The sequence below is a fragment of the Sesamum indicum genome, linkage group LG3, assembly GCF_026168435.1.
Source record: "Sesamum indicum cultivar Baizhima isolate 11 linkage group LG3, ASM2616843v1, whole genome shotgun sequence".
In the NCBI taxonomy this organism is placed as follows: domain Eukaryota; kingdom Viridiplantae; phylum Streptophyta; class Magnoliopsida; order Lamiales; family Pedaliaceae; genus Sesamum; species Sesamum indicum.
In genome coordinates this window covers 28,997,442-29,019,411 of record NC_142659.1, presented here as the reverse complement: position 1 = coordinate 29,019,411, position 21,970 = coordinate 28,997,442, and the positions used below count along the sequence as shown (strand labels likewise).

The 21,970-nt window shown below is 36.1% G+C and overlaps 2 protein-coding genes and 1 pseudogene across 3 annotated transcripts; 2 read left to right on the top strand and 1 right to left on the bottom strand.

Moving 5' to 3' along the window:
• The first annotated feature begins 314 nt into the window (after nt 1-314).
• On the top strand, nt 315-3,904 carry LOC105159142 (Leucine-rich repeat protein kinase family protein). The gene is made up of 2 exons (XM_011076100.3): nt 315-2,060; nt 3,043-3,904. Exons 1-2 carry the CDS (start codon nt 629-631, stop codon nt 3,612-3,614), a joined length of 2,004 nt encoding a protein of 667 aa, XP_011074402.1. The 5' UTR covers nt 315-628; the 3' UTR covers nt 3,615-3,904.
• A 186-nt stretch (nt 3,905-4,090) lies between these two features.
• Nucleotides 4,091-6,189, top strand: LOC110011723 (uncharacterized; annotated as a pseudogene). The gene is made up of 3 exons (XR_002286777.2): nt 4,091-4,124; nt 4,695-4,842; nt 5,472-6,189. The product of XR_002286777.2 is annotated as an uncharacterized LOC110011723 (transcript).
• A 102-nt stretch (nt 6,190-6,291) lies between these two features.
• On the bottom strand, nt 6,292-16,417 carry LOC105159141 (kinesin-like protein KIN-4A). The gene is made up of 26 exons (XM_011076099.3): nt 16,091-16,417; nt 14,689-14,835; nt 14,428-14,577; nt 13,984-14,237; nt 13,328-13,515; nt 13,085-13,209; nt 12,570-12,606; nt 12,358-12,449; nt 12,132-12,242; nt 11,445-11,558; nt 11,248-11,335; nt 10,977-11,089; nt 10,533-10,631; nt 10,325-10,438; nt 10,100-10,216; nt 9,929-10,009; nt 9,601-9,672; nt 8,823-8,916; nt 8,715-8,746; nt 8,542-8,639; nt 8,323-8,421; nt 7,963-8,184; nt 7,460-7,622; nt 7,215-7,361; nt 6,828-7,141; nt 6,292-6,742 (listed from the first exon to the last, which is right to left on the bottom strand). Exons 1-25 carry the CDS (start codon nt 16,214-16,216, stop codon nt 6,914-6,916), a joined length of 3,111 nt encoding a protein of 1,036 aa, XP_011074401.2. The 5' UTR covers nt 16,217-16,417; the 3' UTR covers nt 6,292-6,742; nt 6,828-6,913.
• Nucleotides 16,418-21,970: the final 5,553 nt, after the last annotated feature.

Here is a 21,970-nt window from a genome sequence, read left to right as displayed (position 1 = left end):
ATACACCCATCAGAAATGTCAAAATCAATTTAATAAACTAGTCTTATTTTTTAAAAATTTATATATATACTCCAAAAATATCAAAATTATTATACAAATTATTTATAAATCTTAATTGTCAGAAATAATTTGTGCAATTATATAAAAAATAAAAATAATTTATATAAACTAAGTCAAAAATCAAGGGGATGTAAAATGATCCCTTTTAGTTACCCTACCACGTCGGTTGTAATTTTTCATCCAACTTAAGTGAAGGTAGTAGCAAAGTCGTATGTATGGAACAGAGTACTAATATTAAACTGTAGATTGAAATAGGAATGCTCGCATACAAACACACAAAACCAGGGACACAGACTGCAGCGAGAAGGGTGTTGGAATTCCCCACCACCCTTCTCATTTCTTTTCCTTCACGTGATTCCTGACTCTGTTCCCGCACTTCTATTCTCATCACCTGCTTGCTTTCTTCATCCCTTGCTTGCTTTTGTCACCTTATGCTCACTCCTCTTTTTCCTCTACGACTCGAGGTAAAAATGCTCCACTACTCCAGATAATAGAAAAACAAACAGGGCTCTTGTAACCACGATTTCTACTGCATTGCCACAACCCTTCTCTTCCGTAGTTCAGGATAATGGGGAGGCGACGTTATCATTTTCTGCTGCGTGTGCTTGTTTTTGTCGCATTTTACTGCCATTGTTCTTTCCTGGTTTTGTGTTCCCCGTCTCCTGGAAAGAACCTGTTGCTACCATCTGATGCGTCTGCTTTGTTGGATTTCAAGTCAAAAGCTGATTTGAGGAACAAATTGGGTTTTTCTCCGAAAACTAGCTTTGCATTCTGCAAATGGGATGGGGTCCAGTGCTCCGATTCCAGGGCAGTTAAAGTGATCATTGAAAGCAAGAATCTTGGAGGGGTTTTTGCTCCGGGAACTCTTACTCACCTCCGTGAGCTTCGGGTTCTCAGTCTCCGGAACAACTCCCTCACCGGTCCGATTCCCGATCTTTCCGGTTTGGTTAATCTTAAGGTTCTTTTTCTTTCTCGCAACTATTTCTCCGGCTCTGTTCCGCCTTCCGTTTCCACCCTCCATCGTCTCAAGACACTTGATCTTTCTTACAACATGCTGGCCGGTCCAATACCCGATTCTTTGGGCGGTTTGGACAGGCTGTATTATCTCCGGCTCGACTTCAACCGGTTCAACGGTTCGGTCCCACCTTTCAACCAGACCTCCTTGCAAATCTTCAACGTCTCTCACAATGCCCTCAGCGGCGCAATCCCAGTGACCCCAGCTCTTTCCCGCTTTAATATGTCATCTTTTGCGTTGAACTCCCGACTTTGCGGTGAGATTATCCACAAAGAATGCCCTTCGACGAGACCCTTTTTTGGCCAGCCGACGATCATGGCACCACCTCCGACATCAGCAGCGGCGCTCAGGCAAACGGCGGGGTTGAGGGATGACGTTGCCTTAAGCAGTAAAGGCATAATGCAGAAGCACAGGAGGGCTGCTCTGGTGATAGGCTTCTCATTGGGGGTGTCTATTGTTGTCATTTCACTCATATGCCTCGCGTTCGCTGTTAGGAAGCATAAAAGATCGCCGAAAGGAGAACGTACGAAAATGGGGCTGGACCCTAGCGTGACGGGCAATGCAGAGGCTGTTATGAGAATTGCAGAAGAAAACGAAGAGCTGGAGGAGAAGGTGAAGAGAGTGCAGGAGGGTAAGCAGCTGCAGACGGCGGGGAAAAGCGGGAGCTTAGTATTCTGCGCGGGCGAGGCGCAGGTGTATACGCTGGACCAGCTGATGCGGGCTTCTGCAGAGCTGTTGGGGAAGGGGACAATGGGGAGCACGTACAAGGCAGTACTTGACAGCCGTCTGATCGTCACTGTGAAGAGACTGGATAGTGGGAGATTGGGGGGCACGAACCAGGAGGTGTTCGAGGGGCACATGGAATCAGTGGGTGGGCTGAGGCACCCTAATTTGGTGCCTCTTCGGGCTTATTTTCAGGCCAAGGAAGAAAGGCTTTTGATCTATGATTACCAGCCCAATGGCAGTCTTTTTTCTCTCATTCACGGTCAGTTCCTTTCTTTCTCTGATTAATCACTTTCATTAAACTCTTTTCCTACTATTTAATCATCTGTTTTATTAAGTTAATTATGTGATTAGTATGAGTATTTAGCAGGATGTCTTAATTCAAATGATTGTCAGATTCTTGCCGTTGTTTGTTTCTTGAAATTAAGGTAAAATAATTGGTGGAGACAGTAATAAAGGCCATATGGTACGACAATCTGGAAAATTGAAGAGCATTTATTAAATTGTCTGAGGATGCTCTTGGGAGCTGTGGCTTTTAGTTTATCATAATAACCGTACAATCTGTGCTAGAGTTTAATAAAACGACGAGATTATAATGCGAAAATCTAGCTAGGTTGCAGTAGTATCTCACTGGCTTTATCATCAGGATAGAGAATCTGGCAATGGATACTATGTATCAGGAGTAAATGTGAGAGGACTATATATCAAGTGAATTCCTTATCAGGGTAGGTTTTACAGCACGAAAATGTCGACATTTGCTTGCTCCATGCTGCCATAGTTCTCTAATGCTTAAGTCAGATTTCATTCAAAATAATCTCTGAATGAACATTACATCCGCAACGGTCATGGAAAGGAGCATTTATAGTGTTTGTTCCCCCATATGGAACGCGAAGCTGTATTATATTTTTTAACCTCCATTTGCTTGCGACAAACAATTTGAACCACGACCGTGGTTGGCAGTGCTTATAAACTAGTTATTTACTATTGCAAAATTGCTCCTTTCGAGTTGCAGCTTCTACTTATGATTTCATTCCTTAAAATTGGGTAGTAATTTTAGCTACATTAGGATCAATCCAAAATTCTTGTATGTCCTGTGTGTGAAAGCATGAAAAAATAAAGTTATGTCACGTTAACAATGGGACACATGTGGTATAATTTGTACCATTCTTTTGTCGTGATTCTTTTATTTATGACCTATGAGGTGAGCTTTTTGTTGCTGATCGTGGCTATCATATCCACAATAGGTTCAAAGCCAGCAAAGGCGAAACCACTTCACTGGACATCATGCTTGAAAATAGCGGAGGACGCAGCCCAAGGACTCTGCTACATCCACCAAGCGTGGAGGCTCGTTCACGGTAATCTCAAGTCCTCTAACGTCCTCCTCGGCTCCGACTTCGAGGCCTGCCTCACCGACTACTGCCTTGTCGCATTAGCCACCCCGTCCCCAGACGAAGACGCTAATTCCATCGCCTACAAAGCCCCGGAAATTCTCAGGTTCGACCACAGGGAAGCAACATCCAAGTCTGATGTCTACTCATTTGGGGTTCTTCTACTCGAGCTGCTAACAGGGAAGCACCCATCGCAGCACCCGACTTTGACGCCCGATGATATGATCAGTTGGGCAAAGTCTGCTAGGGACGACGATAACGGAGAAGCAAACCAATTGGAAATGCTTCTCGAGGTGGCCGTGGCTTGTAGAGTGGCCTCGCCGGAGCAAAGACCGACAATGTGGCAGGTCTTGAAGATGATTCAAGAAATTAAAGAGGTGGTCCTAATGGAGGATGGTGAGTTCAACTCAAGTTCAGGGAACTCTTAGCTGTTTTGTCCTCTACTTGTTGAGCAGTGAAAATTTAGCATGGGCGTACAAATGCACGTGTATGATGTACACATTTTCAGTTCAACAATGGCAATTTATGCCAAAAATTTAGCTTGGAGCCCACCCACCATCCAGACATATGTAGGGAGAGCACAAGAAAAAGGAGTACTTAGTTAAAATAGGCCTGGAAAAATGAAATATGAACTGTTTTTTCCCTTAATGGAGATATGTATTATTTTCCTGTATTCATTGCTTACTACAGTTATGAATCATATATATTTTACTGGAAAGTGGTGTTATATTTTGTCTGATATTTACATAATTTTCTTTTAGAATGTGTAGATAATGGGAACTCTATCCTCATAATTTGTATATATTAACTAAAATATATGAACTGTAATATTATTGAAGGTAAATTAAATTTATACCTCTAGAGGTCAGGTTTAATTATATAAATATTTACAATTTGTTTTAAAATGACAAATGTATTCTTTGATGTTGTCATTATAAGTATGTTTTCTTACAAAATTTCACACAAATATCTAGTGTATATTGCACCATCACTTCCTCAAGGAGTGTCTCGGTATTTTGAAAAAACACTCTCTATTCAATGACTAAAATTTATATTAGTATTTTTGATGTACATTACACTAAGAGTTTGTTTGGTTCAAGTGAGAGAAAAAAGGGAAGTGAAAGGAGGAGGAAAAGTGAAAGGGGGAAACATTGGAGGGGGAGTAAATCTCAAATATTTTAAACAAATTGAGTAAATAAAAGTAAAAGTCTTATTATGATAGTTGATGAAAATTGATGTAATACGCCTTCACTAAGTGAGACCCAATCCATTAACAACCATAGGCCCATTAAAATCTTTTTCCACCTCAGGCCCAAATAAGTCCATCCAAATCAACCCAAACTAACAGAGAAGGCCTAAATTACAAACTATATAAAAAAAATTAAATAAAGAGAAAAAATTTCAAACTGAAGTGAATATCATGTACATTTCGATGTACAGAGGTGTCTTGAGTAGTCAAACACTGAGTTGGGAAGTACAAGGAGCAAGAACTGTAAAGCCATGAACAGTACGGACCGCCGAAATGATTGAGGCGGAGGCCCCGGATCCGCCGCAGGCTTTGGGCTTGAATCTGGTTCAGGAGACGTGGTAGGGAATTTGTTGGCAATGGCTCGCCAGCTCGTTGATCAAGGCAAGCCTTTCCAGGCTCTCCAAGCGGTAAAATTATTTAAATAATATCAAAAAAAATTCTTTCCTCTTCATTTATTTTCCAGTTCATAATTTTTCCCTCTTCCTGTTCTTCTTTCTGGTGTTACTTTCGATTGAAAAGGTTGTCTTCGGGTGCATTTGTGATCTGTTTTTGGTATCAGTTTGCTGTTCTAATATTTATATGCGTCGAAAGTAGGTTAAATGCAACAGCAGTGAAAATGCTGGTAAGTAAAAATCTAATGGAATAAAGAAAAAAGCAATGCGACTCCTGAATAAAAAAGAACGGGCAAACCCACCTCCCAATGCGGGAGGCGAGGAGGACTTTTCTGAAAGTCCATGGGTCGCATTGTTATTTAATGGGATAATTTTCTTATTTGTGTTTTTACATGGGGCAAAATGCAATTACACCGGAAAAATAGCTGTCGTTCTCTTGTCTAGTTATTTCAATTGTTCTGCAATGCAATCTTGATTCTTGGATGCTGATATTCTCTTGTCTAGCATTTTTGGCGTTTAAGCCTAAATGTAGACTAAATATAACCCTGAATGATTATTAAGGCTTATGATCTGAGCTTTAATCTTTATACACCATGTTTGAAGATCTTTGCTATCATTGTCTCCAATTCACTTTCTTGTTGAAGGTGGCGATGCCTATGAAGATACAAGGGGGAGATGAAGCTGTAGCTCAAGCTGAACCGTGCTCTGGAGTTGTACCGAAACAAGATTCAAGCTAGTTCTGCGGCTGATGAGTTGGCATTGTTGTTTGCTAAGTTTGCAATTGATGAGGCCATGCCTTCAAGAACTGAACCACCTCAACACAACATAGATATTCTCTTCAGCCAACCTGATGCTCAAGCAAATTATACTTGCTGAGACAGGCAGGAAGCAGATCATGCTTGATGCATTCTCAGATGGAAGCAGTTCTATCTGCTTGCAGTGTGGCGGTCTTGTTAGCAATCATCGGAAAGAGGAACATTGTGCATTCTGGTGCTGCAAAATCTGAGTTTGCTCTGAACTTGAGCATGCATTCTCAGATGGAAGCAGTTCTATCTGCTTGCAGTGTGGCGGTCTTGTTAGCAATCATCGGAAAGAGGAACATTGTGCATTCTGGTGCTGCAAAATCTGAGTTTGCTCTGAACTTGAGCATGCATCGACATTTGATCCTTGTCCGATTATTGCAGTTGGTAGCTGGAGGAGGCATGCCGCTGAACCAGGCAACAGCTTTACTTACAGGATATGGAAAGAATGGATTGTTTGTATACAGTGTTTTTGGCGATTGTCCTTTTGTATTTTTGTACTTGGTTTCATCAGTAATTATATCATAGTAATAGAATGATGAGACAGGGTGGGTTACTAGAAGCTGCTGTCAATTTTATTCAGCATTGTGCACAAGGTTGAGGCTAAAATGTACTAAAAAATTCTGCATAAAGAAATATGATTGCAGAAATAAATAAGCACACATTAATAAAAGAACAATCCTTCTGAGAGTAAGTAATTTTGAACTGTACTACCTTTGAACAAAATCAATGTTGTGCTTACACACAGTATACACAAGGCCAATTAGCCACAAAGAAGGGGAAAAAGGAATTACAGAAAGAAGAAAATTTGACACACTGCTTTTAAGGAAATGCCCTTCACAGAGAGTTGATGTTGACCGAGTATATATATACAACAACAGTGAGCAACAGAAGGTAGGCAGACAGCAGACAGCAGACAGCAGAATAGAACATTTGTGATGGAGCAGTAAATCAGACGTAGGCGGTCTAACCCTTGAAGTATCATACAGGTGAGTTGTATTTGATGATGGCATCATTTTACAAGCAGCTACAATTCTCCAGGGTGGTAGTTAATATTCATTTCTACAAATACAGTTGACAGGCAAAATTTCCCCAACAGCCACTTATACCTCAACCTGCATTTTGGTGATGGAAAAAGAAGCTCAAGAATTAACTTCATCACCATTAAATGCCAATGGAAGAAGATGAAAGAAATTTTACCTGCACTTATTCCTTTGCACTTTCCTGTGCCATGTGTTGGGGACTGGAAGAGTTCATGAAAGAATATCCACGTCCAGATATAGAAGCTAGTGCGGGTTTCTATACATTACATCAGGAAGAGACTGTGGTCGGGGCCTAGCTCTCATGATTGTTTCATCACTGTGTTTAATCCATTCCGAAAGTCTCCAAGGTTTTTGCCACTTCCATTTGAACTGCAATAGCCATTGATGATGGCTCCTCTTCCATCTCCATAGTTTCCCACCGTGTCCGGCAAGTGCTAATTTCTTCATCGACAAGTGACCAATAGGTACCATCTGCAGTTGCCAGAACACTCAGTATAAACTGAAACCAAACTAAGCAAGATGAGTGTAAGAAGTTGGAACTAACCTTGCGCGTTTGATCCATGAATGCAGCCAACTCTCTGACTGAGCCATTAGCAATTCCTGGCGTATATTTTAGTTGTTTCTGTGCTGGGACGGGAATTGGAGACAAAGGACCACTCATTTCATCAGCAATGTGTTTGAGGGAGTTCCCCTGAGCCAACAGAATAGTCGAGACAGAATTAGAAACTAGAAAACAACAAAAGAATGTGGAGAAAATATCATAAGAAGACATAACAAAAGCAATCTTACTGAAGGTGGTGTTGCCAAAGTAATAGAAGCAGCTTGATCTCTCAATTTTAGCTCCTTCTCGATTTCCTTTCTTCTTAGTTCACTTTGTCGTAGTAAGCCTACAAGTTCCTTCATCTGCTCTTTCATCTCTTTGATTTCCATTTCCTTTTCCCACAATTCGCATCTGTGATGCATGGAGATTCTTAAAGCTGATTTTGAAAAATCATTGCAATTATATTGAAACTGCAGATTCTGTTTACTGTTCCTCACCCAATTCTGTAACCTGATCTTATTTCCTTCAAAACTATTTTATTCTTTGATCTATAAAGTGAGAAGGCATCGATGGTCTTTGGAAGATTCTTGGACGGGTTTGATATATTTTTGTATGTTTTCCTTTTTCTATATATATTTCTTTCCTTATATAATAATTATTATTATTTTAATGATCATCGTCATCACACTTTTTTTAGGGGATTGGGTGGGTGGGGAAGAGGTCCTAATATCTTCAAAAGTTCATAGTCTACCTTGCATCGCCAAGATGATTGAACATATACTGGAGGAGGTTTTTGGCATCCCCCATAGAACGGAGCTGGTTCCAGCGTCCACGACTGCTGACTACACGCTCACGTTCTTCAGCTTCTGAAAGCTGTGAAGCCATTGCAACAAGTGAATTTGATGAAATACTTAGCATGCTTTCAAGAGAAGCAATTCTTGACATTCTTGCAGTAGGTGACATTGAAGATGCCCTGATAAGATAAGAAACAAATGAACGGAAGTTCAGAAAACTTGATTTTCATTCAAGATGTTGTCTATGTCGGTGTATTAAGAACTACAGCTAATGATGTTCACACCAAAAAAAGTTTCAGTTGTTACACATAACTCACCTGGAAACTCCATTTTTTCCTCTGGGAGGGCTAACACCCTTCGAAGCAAATTCATCAACTTGTCTCAGAACAGCCAACTCTTCCGCCAAAGCTGCTCGTCTGGAGATGAGCAAACAAATACTTAACAACATAATACCAAGATTTGCATGTGTATGTGGGACACCTTCACATGTGTGCTCACAATAAAGTTGATAAGAGAAAATGTGGAATCCTACGTACACTTGGCTCTGCTTCTCATACTCATAACGAACTTCATGAACATTTACCAAAACTTCTAGCTCATGATCAAGCCAACGCTGCAAGGACTTCTCATTGGTCTGGAAATTAAAAAGTTAGGTTTATATGGTGGTTCAAATAGAATGGAGAGATAGATATCTTGTGCAAGAGTGTACCTGGCCATTTATTCCATTCCCGTTGCTATTCACTGCAAAGAGATGTAATATCAGCACCTCTCTCAGAGCAAAAGGGAAGGGAAGCAAAAGAGAGAAGAAAACACGTACCAGAGTTTTCCCGAGTTGAAGATTTACGTGCTTCTAGCAATTCTTTCAACCTCTTGGTAGCCATTGCAGCTTCCTCAGTCTTTCTCTGAAGAACCTGAAATGAAATTGATTCAGGGGCTATTCAATTAATATTTTGACACAGTGCATATAAAACAGGAAGTTCCTTACAATTATTGTTCAGAAGTACAGTTGAAAGAATTGACCCAAGGGAGAATACATTCTCAACGGAGAGGTTTAAAATACTATCATTGCATTGTTTTCATCTCCCAATTCCGAAAACATGAACAGGATGAACTTAGTATTCCATGCCTCTGGATTTTAAAATCAGAAAGTAACAGATGTAGCATTTTCATACCTTTAGTAAGAAAACAAATTGGAAAGATAGGAGTCTTACTGATCTTTATTTAGCATTGGCAGCATTCATATGCATCCAAAACATACATTAGAGAACTAACAAACTGCACTACTCCAGCAAAAGATGAGATCTATACTAGGTTTACTAGCCATTTATTCTTGACAGATACTAATACCATAATAGTTTCATATATCCAAATACAATATTAGGAATAACAATTGATCATTTCCAAAGAGAACAATGAAGATTCACACTATCCATTAGAGAACTAACAAATTGCAATACTCCAGCAAAAGATGAAATCTACTCGGTTTACTATCCCTTTTTTCTTGACAGATACTAATACCATAATAGTTTCATACATCCAAATACAATATGAGGAAAAAAAAAATTGATTATTTCTAAAGAGAACAAGATTCTCACCATTTTTTGACGCTGATTCAGTGCTTGCAATTTATGTCTCTCGTACTCATTTCTTCTGCCCTCCTTCCTTAACTGTATGCAACCATTTTATACCAAAGTAAAAACTCGGTAGATGGAAGTAAAAGGTTCAAAAGGTAACACTCCGCGGGAAGTTTAGCACATGAGCAAACACAAAAGTTTCGGAAACATGTTAGATGAGGCGTATTGGGTTTTTATAGGAAATTAATTCAAGCAGCTACAATGAGCGAAGGGGATTTAAAATAAAGTAGTTTTCACGATGGATGAGAGTTTTTCACACTGGAAGAGAAACAACGTTGCAGTAAATTACCTGCAATAATTCCTTTTCCCGAGATGCCTTCCATTGCCGAAATTGTTCAGCTTCTTGCTTGATCTTTTGTTGCAATTGAACCTACAACAACAAAGTATATCAGGGACTTACATGCAAGGTGAAAAGAAAAAAAGATGTCAAATATGTGTTCAAGGAAGAGCAAAATGTGACCTTTTGCGCCTTGATGCATTGTATTTCGTCTTGTAACTTTTTAGCTGCTTCATCACTCTTCTGTTTCTGTTTTAAAAGTTGAACCTGATTCTCTTGTTTCTTTTTAAGATCTTGTATCTGATGTATAGAAATGGCAAAATCTCAGAGAATAGGGATATATTGTGACAAATAAATGGTAATTATATTAGATCTGGAATCTGTTACAAAAGAGAAAATTGGAAAAACCTGAGCTTCAAGCGCTTTTAGTTTCTGGGCATGGATGTCTTGCAGTTTTTGTGCTTGTCCATCAGAATTAGCGGAAAGGTTTTCAACTTCTGCTAACAGTCGATCCCTCTCACACTGCATCCATTAAATAGGTGATAAGAAGCGCTGAAATTTATCAAACAATGAAACCATAATATTCAAAGCATTGTTTGTTTTCTGATTGTGAGACCTGCACAGCCTTTTTCTCCTCCTCAAGTTCCATAAGTTTCTTTCCGAAGTGTTGCTTTAGAGCCGTAGTGTCATAGCCTCCAAAAAGTTTCATTTGAGACTGCAGTTACATAGTTTAATATAAGACACAAATAGACATTGCTTTCTCAATCAATCTGGATGTATTATAAATGATTCTGGCAGGAAAAATTGATCCATAAGAAAGCAGTAGGAAACAAGTTCTCGTATAACCCAGTTAACAATGTTCTCTTCAACAACATACAAAACCAAATGGTTCAGGCCCTCAATCATTTAGATAAAGATGCATAAAGTTTCTCTTATATCTAATTAAAGTCCAGAATGTTCAACTTCAGCATTTAATTGTCTGGACATATAGTATATCCATGCTAATAAGAACAGGAAAATGTCTGCTTAATTTAAAATCAAGGTTTGGCAGTTAGATTACCTCTTTCTGCTCCAACTGTCGATTTAACTCATTCAATTCTTTATCCATACTATTTTGCAAATAGGTATGCTCCAATTCTTTAGCTGTATCTTCATCTATATCTCCAGAATCACCTGCAAACATCAACATTTAAAACCCACTAGTGCAGTTCCTTACGGACAAGTTTAACAGAATCATATTCATCTTCTTGATAATAATTTTATTATGTTAACTCTGATTCATTAACTTAAGAAATAGAACATCAAAGCCATGTGTAATTAGAGAAACGTACTGCTATCACTCATTTGATAATCAGATGACTCCATACTTTGCAATCCCCTCTTGAGACCCTCACTTTTTATGGCACCATTTCCGCGAGCCTGCAAAATAGTAGCTTTTTTTACCTTGGAAGATATTACAGATTTATTTGCTTTTCGACATTTTCACATATGGCAGTTGTATTGCTGCCTGTTAAAGATAATTACATACTTTAATTTCTGCCGGATATTGCTCCATGGCTCCACCTCTATTGCGGAACTCATTTAGTTCTTGAGATAAGTCCTTATTAGTAGCCTCGAGCTGAGCAATCCTATCCTTAAGAGCCTGTACATGTTAACCCCTGTTAAAGCTCTTTCAACGTAATGTTTGAGAAATTATGCATATATCTTTGTGGACAGGAGTTTTAAGAGATCATTAAAATAAAAAAAAAAAAAAAAGAGAAAAAGAATTCAAAGAGATGGTAATTTTGACGGACAATCTTAATCCATGTTCAGGAGTTACTGGAACAGTATTTCCATTAGATATTATAAAGATTGTTAGGAGAAATATTAGTAATAAATGTCAATGTTTCATATGATGTTAGGACTAAATATGAGACATCTAAACCTCGTTTGATCAATGAATCAAGAAGGAGATGGGATAAAAAATCTAAAATCTGAAGTTCTTTTAAGAAACTAAAGCACTGGATAGATGACTTGCATATTTATCCTTAGTCGCTTTAAGTCACAAAAGAATGCAAAGTAATTGAAAAATCAAACTCAGAAGTGTAAGCATTACAAGGAAAATTGTTGAATCGGAAATATGTAAACTTCATGTTGGTGCATTCTCTAGTCAAGACTTTTCCCTCTGTAAGGGGTTCACAATATAAAATATATAAAAGAAAAATGTGGTTCCGACCTGTATTTCATCAAATGAAACTCCTCCACTGCGGGCACAAAGTTCTGCTTGCAGATATTCCAACTGTTGACGCATCTTCAGCATTTCATTGGATATTGGATCTCTGTTAATCTGGTCATCAAGTAATCAAAGAATGATTTGAATATGAAGACTCCGTGAGAGAAGTAATTTCCATCTAAATATGGTGAAAATGCCAGTGAATAAGGAGAGAGAAAAAGTGACTTACAACAGGTTTGTTCTGGATATTACGAGCGCGATTGGCATACTTCAGAGTGTTGAGAGTTTCCTCCGCATTTATATCAGCAGGGCTTATGCAAGCTGGAGAGAAATGTAGTCAAAAGAACAATTAGTAGTCTGCTACAATGTTAGATCATGTATTTGGAGACATCATTAAGAACATCATTCCTGTGAACAAACCTACAAAAGATTATAGATTACCTATCATTACCGTTCTGCTGTTGCCACCAAGAGAATCCTGCTGACAACCAAAGACTTAAAACTTAAAATTCAAGTAGAAAGTCACTGCATTTGCAGTTAAGGAAATATTTGAATCAAAAAAGAAAATGTAGGTAGTATCATAGTCAAATCCTTACAAGTTAAACAAATCAAGTAAGAGTTAAGATGTATTAGTACCCAAATCAATCCTGAACGATGGTAACATTTTTTAAAACTTCAAGCAACCACAGTTTTTGACAGACCTAAGAAATCGTGGGTCTTAGCCTTTTAAAATTTCTTGATTAAGATGAGGTCGGAAATATTTAAAATACTACACACACGGATATCATGCAGTACCTACACGCTAGTCATGAAATGAGTATGGTTCCCCTATCATAATTCACAAGGACATTACAAATTTGCAAAATATGAATAAAACCTTTGCAATGTTAAACATTTTGAAGCAAGTGAGCTAGGCAGCTATCTTGATGCCCTTATCATTTAGTATGTAAACGAACCTGCAGTAGTCGTGTAAGTTTACTATCCCGATATGGTACATGACCACCTTCTTTTCGCTTTTTTTCATCACCAAGTGCACTTATAACATTGCCAAGTGCGAGAAGACCCTTGTTAATGTGAACTCCTATACGAACCGTATGTGTTACAAAAATTAAAAATTTGTAGTAACAACAACAACAATACTAATAATAATAATTAAATAAAAGAATCCTCTCTGAAGCAACAGTTACCATTGTACTTACCTTCCTTAAAACGTAAACCATCCGAGCCTGTTCTCTTGGCACGTTCTGATCCAGCAAGATCCACCAAATGCAACTTGGCACAGAGATAATCTTCAGTCATACAGTCATTTAGATTGGCATCACCAGAAATACCTGCATGAAGCCTCTTCATCTGCTCCACTGTGATGGTAAAGATAGCATGCGAGCGGCTGGGGGGGGGGGTAGAGAAATTGTTATTCTTAGTAATAACTTAAAACAAAGTTAGTAGAGGAATTGAGGACAAGATTTTGGAATAAATATTGCTCACTAGGTTCCCTGAATAACTCAAGCATCAGTTTATTACAGTGTAAAACACTGCGAGTTTACTCAAATAAAAATATTGGCTCAAGTTTGCATATAAGAAAAAAAAAAAGAAATGTGACTGATTAATTTTTTTTCAGAGATTAAATTGAAACATTCATGAAAAACAATTAACCAGTGTGGAAAATTTGCTTTGAGTTAATTGCCAAACCACGAGAGTAAGAAATTACCACACATTTATTATGAGATTGTAGAATGAGAAACGGGGTGCGGTGCATCTTCTCATTTCTTATTAGCAACAAGCTATGATGTTTAAAAGCCTCATTTTACCCTGGAATGGAGCCATAAAGAAAAGATTGTATTACTGTATTATCTACCTGGACTGATTATTCATGTTTGTACTCCCTGTTGCCCTGTTTAGTGATCCTTGCTCCAGGCAATCAGCCATTTCTTTAAGCGTTTTGACACTGCACTCAGTCGACCCTGCAAGTGTAATTACACCATTTGACGTTTCACGGATTTGAATTGGAGGTCTCCCGGGAATGGTTATTTTTCCTGCATGTCCATTTGCTATCTCTTGTTTGCTAGCTGAACTGGACTCAAGCAGGTCTCTTACTTCTTCTTTGTGAATCTTCACATAAAAATAAGAATATTGTAAAATATCATAAATGCATAACCATGTAATGCTAAATACATCCAAAAGCCACATTTTAATGAAAATATTCTAATTTCCAAGGGTTTGCTAAAGGAAATGCAGGACATTAACATAACCGTTGTGACCAGACAATTTATGGATGACCAGCAAAGGAAGTTGAACCAACCTCAATGAAGGAAACTTGTAGTTGGAATTCAATTTCATGCTTCAGGGTTTCAATCTTGCTGAATAAAGCATTCATAACTTTGGGAATTAGTCCGGTTTGGCATCCATCTTTGAGACTTGTGCCCATGGTGTACGTTTTTCCTGACCCCGTCTGCAGCAAATATTGGAAGTTCAAATACTTCAGTGACAAATTAATTGCAGCCAGCATTGTAAAGATAACTTCCAATTATGCACACGATTTAGCATAAATTGTAAGATTTACCTGTCCATAGGCAAGAACAGTAGCATTATATCCTTGAAACAAGCCGTCAACCAAAGGTGCAACACACTCTTCATACATTGCGGTTGAGGGAGAGCCAGTACTACCATAGACATGATCAAATGTAAATGAATGTGTTCCAATTTGCACCTGTAGCAAAATAACACCCGAAATAAAACAAGATAAGAGAAAGAATTTATGATTACAAATAGACCAGAATATGGAGTTACTTTGGCGGACCAGAAATATAGGATAGGTTATTGTATTAACAAGTCACCAACGTAAAAAAAATTTCAAAAGCCAAACATAACAATAAATGAAATAAGACAAAGGCAAATGCAAAGTTCTGCAGAATGACGACAACTCTGACAAAAGGTTGAAAATTATGCAATCCAAAGGAACTAAAACACCTGCAAAATTTATTAATTCAGATAAATACAGGTTGGGATGGTTATCTCTTCAACCAACTTTCATCCTTTCCTCTTTTCAATTTCTTTTCTCCTCTTTTTTGACATGTAAAAGCAACTAATTTCTATACGGTACGCAAATAAAAACAACGCAATCCCAGTTAAAGTCATCTCAATGAATGGAAGTAAAATCTGCTCAATTCCTGATAGTTCATTGAGCAACAAGACGGAAATAAAACCAAAAGTACAACAGAAAGAAATGTGTTGCTCCATCAAAAAGCAAGCATAAGCAGTAGGATTGTTCTGGCAGTAAAAGGATGAACTGAACATAAAGAAAGTAGAAACGAAAAACAAGCCCACAAAAAGAAAAAAAATAAGGCAAACGAATTGCTTCTCATATTTTAGTAGAGGATGCATCATTAGTGCAACAAATAAAGGTTTTCCCAAAAATAGCATCCATGTATCTAATTGAGACCTGAATTGATATATCTTCATATCAATGGATTTATCAGAAGTTATTTCCTGCAATTTTAGAAGCAAACTCAACCTGAAATCCTAATTTTCTGGGTTGTAGAAATTGCCAATGGAGATTGTCTGTTCTTATGGCTCAAAAAGCTCTTACAGTGCCGAAAAATCCATCATGTTGCAAGGTAAAAGCAAATGCAAGAATTACAGTTTTTTTTTTTCATAATACCCAAACAACCCAACTCCTGATTGCTGCAGAATCACCAAAATCCAGACCGCTGTAAGCTCAAAAAAGCAACATGCATCCTCTCCAAAATTTCAGAATTTAATAAAAAGCTTTAGTCTTGGAAATAATAGCATCAAATAAAGACCCAGATCTTCAAACGATCATCATTTCCTAGGGGAAAAAGTCGTTTCCGAAGCACCCATCAACACCAGAGCAACCCAAAAAACACATTTTTATATTTCTCGAAATTGTAGCAAAAATGAGTACTCCACTGTAAAAACCCACATCACATTGTAAAAATGAGTACCTGAGGCTTCCCGGGCACTACAGTAACACAATCTTTACAGCCCTGAAGCCTCTCATCTCCTATCAGAGGCCTGATGTGAACTGCAACCTTGACACAACAGTCCTCCCCAGAAGTATTAGCTTCCATTGTGACAAACACACTTTCGACCAAGAAAATAATATAAAAGAAAGGCCAAAGTGTGTTGTGACAAACAAACCGTCAGCAGAAATTTTCACACAAGTGAAGGGAAGTGAGCTTCTTGGACCAGAAAACGATGGAGCACCAAGAGAGAGAGAGGGAGGGAGGGAGGGAGACTATACAAGTAAAGGGTAGTTAAGGGAATAGAAGTAGAAAGTAGAAAGCCTTCTTTGCGTGTGTTATATGAGTTGTAGTGTGTGTTGTGCGTGTAACTGCAAGGACAATCACTCTCACTTAGGTCTTAGGATGTTTCATTACTTTTTTTTTTTTTTTTACTATTTGTTCAATTTTCTGCTTTGGTCTTCACTGGAATTCTGGCACGCCATGCCTAACGGTTAGTAGTCACACTACTATCTAGCTAGCACCACTAGGCCACTTTGGTACGTTAAAGACTTCAATAATACTTCATATCTAACCTAATTAATGCCTCCTCTTTTATGTTACAAATTAAATTATAAATATATATTCTTAAAATTTATTAAGTTTGTATCATTGATTTTGAAAAAACAAATTAATTTTTTGTACACATGAAATGTTTATTTGTCGATTCTCAACTATTTAAGTTTGTTTACGGCATCATTGATGATGAATGTTAAAAGTAAGAAACATTGTTGTTGAAAGAATCAATTTTAGAATATCAAAAAACGTACATAATTATAAAAAGATCAAACATGTAGAATACAATTATGTGAATATAATATGAATATATTCACTAAAGAATTTATTTATATCGGATATACAAAAATGTTTGTGTGTATTTTTATTACATGAATTTTTTTGATGTGTTTCTTACTCTCCCTGAATATTTAGTGGAATTAGCCTTATAGCACATTATTCCTACGTGTATATAATAAATAATTTTTTCATATTTTAAAATATATTATAAATAAGAGTGAAATATATGAACTAGTACATTACATTAATAAAACAAAGAAAGAAAATAATTTATCAATTACAGTAAATTTTAAAAAGTTGAATAAGATAATTATTTTTTTTAATTTACAAAAAGAATTAGTGTAACAGTGTTATTAACCGCCGGTTATGAGTGTGGATGGGTTTTTCTTTCTATATTAGTAAGAAAGAAAATAATTTATCAATTAATATAAATTTTGAAAAGTTGAATAAAATAATTATTTTATCATAAAAGGTATTTTTAAATTTATAAAAAATTAGTGTGGCAGTAGTATTAACCACCAATTATGAGTGTGAAGGAGTTTTTTTTTTATATATTAATATAGATAAGATGGAATTATATAATCATCTGAATAAAGTGTTTTAATACCAAGAAATCAAACAAAAATAATTTATATTTTTGGGGTTTTAGGTACTCCATTTATCTTAATTTTGTAACAATTATTTTTCTCGGTATTAAATTTGTTATATCTATAAAATATTTACTTTTTCTTTAGAAATATAGAGTATTAGTGAATTTTTATCTTAAAAACAATTAAAAAAATAATATGAAACACGTTATGAAAAGAAAAAAAATAGAGAAATAAACTCTTTTTTTTAATAATAATAATAATAAAATAATAGATTACAGTACATGGCAGATGAGACGCGGGTGCTCTAACGGTTTTCCTATTTCGCACCAAAAGCAGTTGGCTTCCCCGTTGGGGTCGTTGTGGGGTCTGTGAATTTACGTGTTTGTCCTTTTCGATCAGAGACTGGTAATGGTATACGAAACGAAGGACACCCGTAACTACGATGCGTATTTGTATGTGTAGACGTAAAAGGAGGAACGTGGTGGAGAAAGGCGTAGACACAGCGCATAAACCACGTGATGCATGGAATCCCCGCCTCTACCCTTTCCTGTGAGACTGAGTGGGAAGGCTCTAAAGTGGACTCATTGTGCCCAATGTGTGGTGTGGTGTGGTGTGCCTATATTCGTCCATTACACCATAATCCCTTCATCTTTTGAAATCTCATCCTATTTCAATTGTTTTTTATGATGATTTTGATTTCAATAAAAATATAAATTTTAGAATAGATTTTATGAAAATGCACTTAGTCTAAAGATTCTAATGGGGTAAAGGTTGCACAGACGTCTCGATTTTTAGATAAAAAAATAATTTTAAAATTTATAACAAATGTTACGAGTATTAAAATTGCCCCAATGAAAGGGTGAATATGTCAAACAAATAAGTAATTAATTCACTATGCAAAATGTATGTTTTGTATTTAGTTTGGGACGGTGTATATGTAAACATTAATGTATGGTCACCACTTTAGGACTTTTTAATGTTGCTATGTGTCATCAAATCAAGGGCCCATATTGTGAGTAATCAGCTCCAGTCATGTCAAGATTACCGAAGCAATCTGATCCGAACATAAAGAATGCTTATCATGAGATTTTTTGGTGTTTTTGATACATTCAAGGGGCAAAAATGGCATTTTATAATTCTTATTCAATCTAGCCGAGATCGTATGATTAGTCCTGGAGTTGAGGTGCGAGGTTGCCTTGATGGAGAAATATTCTGGGGATCAAGTTAGGATTTTGAAAATTATGATGATCAAATTAGGGTTTTCGAAAATTCTACATAAAGGACTCAAGCCAAAAAAATCATATAATGATTTATTAAGAAAAGGAAGAAAGAAAGAAAAGGGGGAAGACCCACATAATTAGACACAGGCAGCTGCTGGTGTCCCACCTCACATGGGCTATTTTTATCCTACTTATAATCCTGTGGGACCCGCTCAGTCAGACTCAACGCTCCATGTGGGGTCCATTCCCCTTCATAGACATTGTGCCACTTAATTGCACTAGTATTAGTGGACAATAGACAATAGTACCACGGTCCAATTCTTTCTTTGTATCTATGTTTATTTTGGATGTTTTCTTTCCGGAATTTATCTTGGATGTATATATACATATATGGTTATTTTTTCATTGGAAAAATGAGGGTGGAATTTTTTCATTTCTTTAGTTTTTTTGTCTATTTGAAAAGTATTGATATATTAAATTAATTTTTTATTTTAATTATACAAAATAATATAATAAATTGAATTTTATTTTTAAAAAAAATTAAATCCATATATGAGTCACAAAAGAATAATTGTTGTGGGATCTTCCACGACTATTTGTTCATACTTTGAGGAAAACAATTAATTATAAGATGAATATAATTATACTTATCATATATAATCAATTAAGTTTGATTAGTTCAAATGGACCAGAACTTTCTTTCAGAAAATATTAATTATACAATTTTATTCCACACAATATATATAGACCCTAAAACGAGAATTAATTAGAGATATCTTTAATTAGTACTACAATATAATAATAATGATATTATAATAATAATAATTATTATTATCATCACAACCATCTAATAGATCACATAGATCAATTAGTTTGAATCAATCATTCAAGTGTTTTAATCTATAGATAACAAAATTAATTAGGTCTAGACAAAGTTTTCGTGAAAGAATTGATTATGTCCTAAATAAAAAAAAAAAACAAATTAATCAATAGTCATGAGGGGGACATAATACTTTTTAATTTGACATGTAAGTATACTTTTGATTCTCCTTTAATTTATCCGTAATTAATGTGGCATGGGACTTAATTAGTAGTATGTTGGTTAGGTATTGTTTATTTTGATTTTGTATGAGCCTTTCGATTTTGTTTTAAAAATGATATCTCGTTAAAAAATATTAAAGTACATAAGTTACTCAAAATTCTCATTTACAACCGATACGTGATGTTTGCTTATATAACTAATTTTTTCATGAACAATACTAAATGACGAAACTGAATATCATCAAGGGAAGGAATTTCAGCAGCAGAGCCATCAGAATAAAACTATCGTACGCTGTGGTCCATTACAATATATATTGACGACTTTTGCTATATTAATTGAATAGCATCATATGGTCAGTGGTCCAGATTTTTTTCTCAAAGTCGTTTGTATATTTTTCAACACCTTATCTCTATAAGATGAAAGGCTTTATTTATTGAGAGAGTGTAATAACATATTAAGGACAAATCACAAGTCCTAATATCATTTGAGGAAAACTATATTGTTGTACCAAACACTATCTAAATTAATCATATGCTAGCTACCTAAGTCCTTCTAAATATGTAAAATGCCTGCCAAGTCCCGACCTTAATCTTATAGACTGATGCCATTATATATAATTGGTATGGCATATAATATTAAATAATTATTTCATCTAAAAATTTAAATTGTTATGTAGAAAAATTATTAATATTTATTATCTTAGCACCCCCCTCAAGAGCAATCCTTAATAAGATTAGAATCTAGAACTTTCCATTTGAGCTAAATCTGATGCAATATTAAACAACCACCTTAATTGAAAACTTAAGTTGTTTGATAAAAGAATCATGTAATATTTTATGTTTAAACATATAAATTGGTAATTTCTTTTTTTCTATATATGTTTCTATTTTACTAATAATTTTTAAATCGGTGACATACACAAAATATATAAACCCACCAACCCATATAGAAATTGGGAATAAAAAAAGAGTAGATTGTTTTAATTATAGAGTACATGCCACCTTCTGACAAGTATACTAAGATCTGCAATGGAATCATGAAGACACCATAGGACATATATATATAACAAATAGAAAAACAGTGTCATGATCGAAATGTTCCAACAACTCCAATCCATTGCTTCCACCAATTAAAACTTAAATACAAATGATCATAAATTCAAGAATGTCAATTTCTGCAACTACTAGGCTCAATATTTTATTGGGTTTTTTTTTTAAAAAAAAATTTGAACTGTAATAATTGTAGACTCCAAGCTAAGAAAACTTCTCCAACCCACAACAAACATCTATGTACCATAAAACACCGTCAGTGAGAAGTAAGAATTTTTGGTGGAGAAGAAAGGAGAAAAGGGGTGACAGAAATGATACCAAAACCCCAGACCTTTCATTTTCCCGACCTAACTTTTGTTAATCCATTAAATTTTGGGCAATCCAACCGTTAGGGTTGGATGCAAAACAAGTAACCACTTAAGTGATTGATTTCTCTGACTTGGTCATGTGTTGCCTTTGCGAGATCTTGGTTGTAATTAACACATATCTCGTACTTGGATAATTATATGTTCATTGTCTCAATTCAGTCTTACTTGTTGCGGAAAGAACCAAAACATATGAATTGATCCTGATTAGCATAGGGTTGCCTGATCATACATGATCATGCACCAATTTACAATGAAAGATTTAACTAGGCAAGGCATAAGGTAGCCGTATATTTGTCAAGCTGACATAGTTTAATTGGCCCGCAACTTTAATAGTACTTGTTGTTGGTCTACTGTAACAGTAGTTATTGATCAGTTATATAAATTTAATTTTGGTAATTAGCGTATATCAATTATTGATGATTGAAATTCATGATGTAATTGCAGTCATATCTCTATCGGTCCCTTTTCCCTTTTAGATTTTCTAACAAATTTGCAGTTATAACCTATTTATTCTCAAAACACACGCCAAAGGGAAAAGAAAGTGATAAAATAAAAAAAAAAAAGAAAAGAAAGGTTACAACTTTCCTATCTGTATTTTGGTCAAAGAGCAATTCATGGAGGGTGCTTTATGCCATCAATGATCAGTGAATTTTAATTATATAATAATGCTAGTAAAGCTATGGGTGGTGTTGGGCACAAGTCTTAACTGTTGAGAGAAACATGAGGTAGCTAGCTAGCTGCCGGTAGATGAAAACATGG

Bases quoted from the DNA above. Each gene is read 5' to 3' on its own strand.
- LOC105159142 (XM_011076100.3), top strand. From the start codon at position 629: ATGGGGAGGCGACGTTATCATTTTCTGCTGCGTGTGCTTGTTTTTGTC. The intron at 2,061-3,042 runs GTCAGTTCCTTT...TATCCACAATAG, and splicing joins TCTTTTTTCTCTCATTCACG to GTTCAAAGCCAGCAAAGGCG.
- LOC105159141 (XM_011076099.3), bottom strand. From the start codon at position 16,216: ATGGAAGCTAATACTTCTGGGGAGGACTGTTGTGTCAAGGTTGCAGTT. The intron at 14,578-14,688 runs GTAAATCTTACA...TATTTGCTGCAG, and splicing joins CTGTTCTTGCCTATGGACAG to ACGGGGTCAGGAAAAACGTA. The intron at 9,673-9,928 runs GTAATTTACTGC...GGTTGCATACAG, and splicing joins GGGAAAAGGAATTATTGCAG to TTAAGGAAGGAGGGCAGAAG.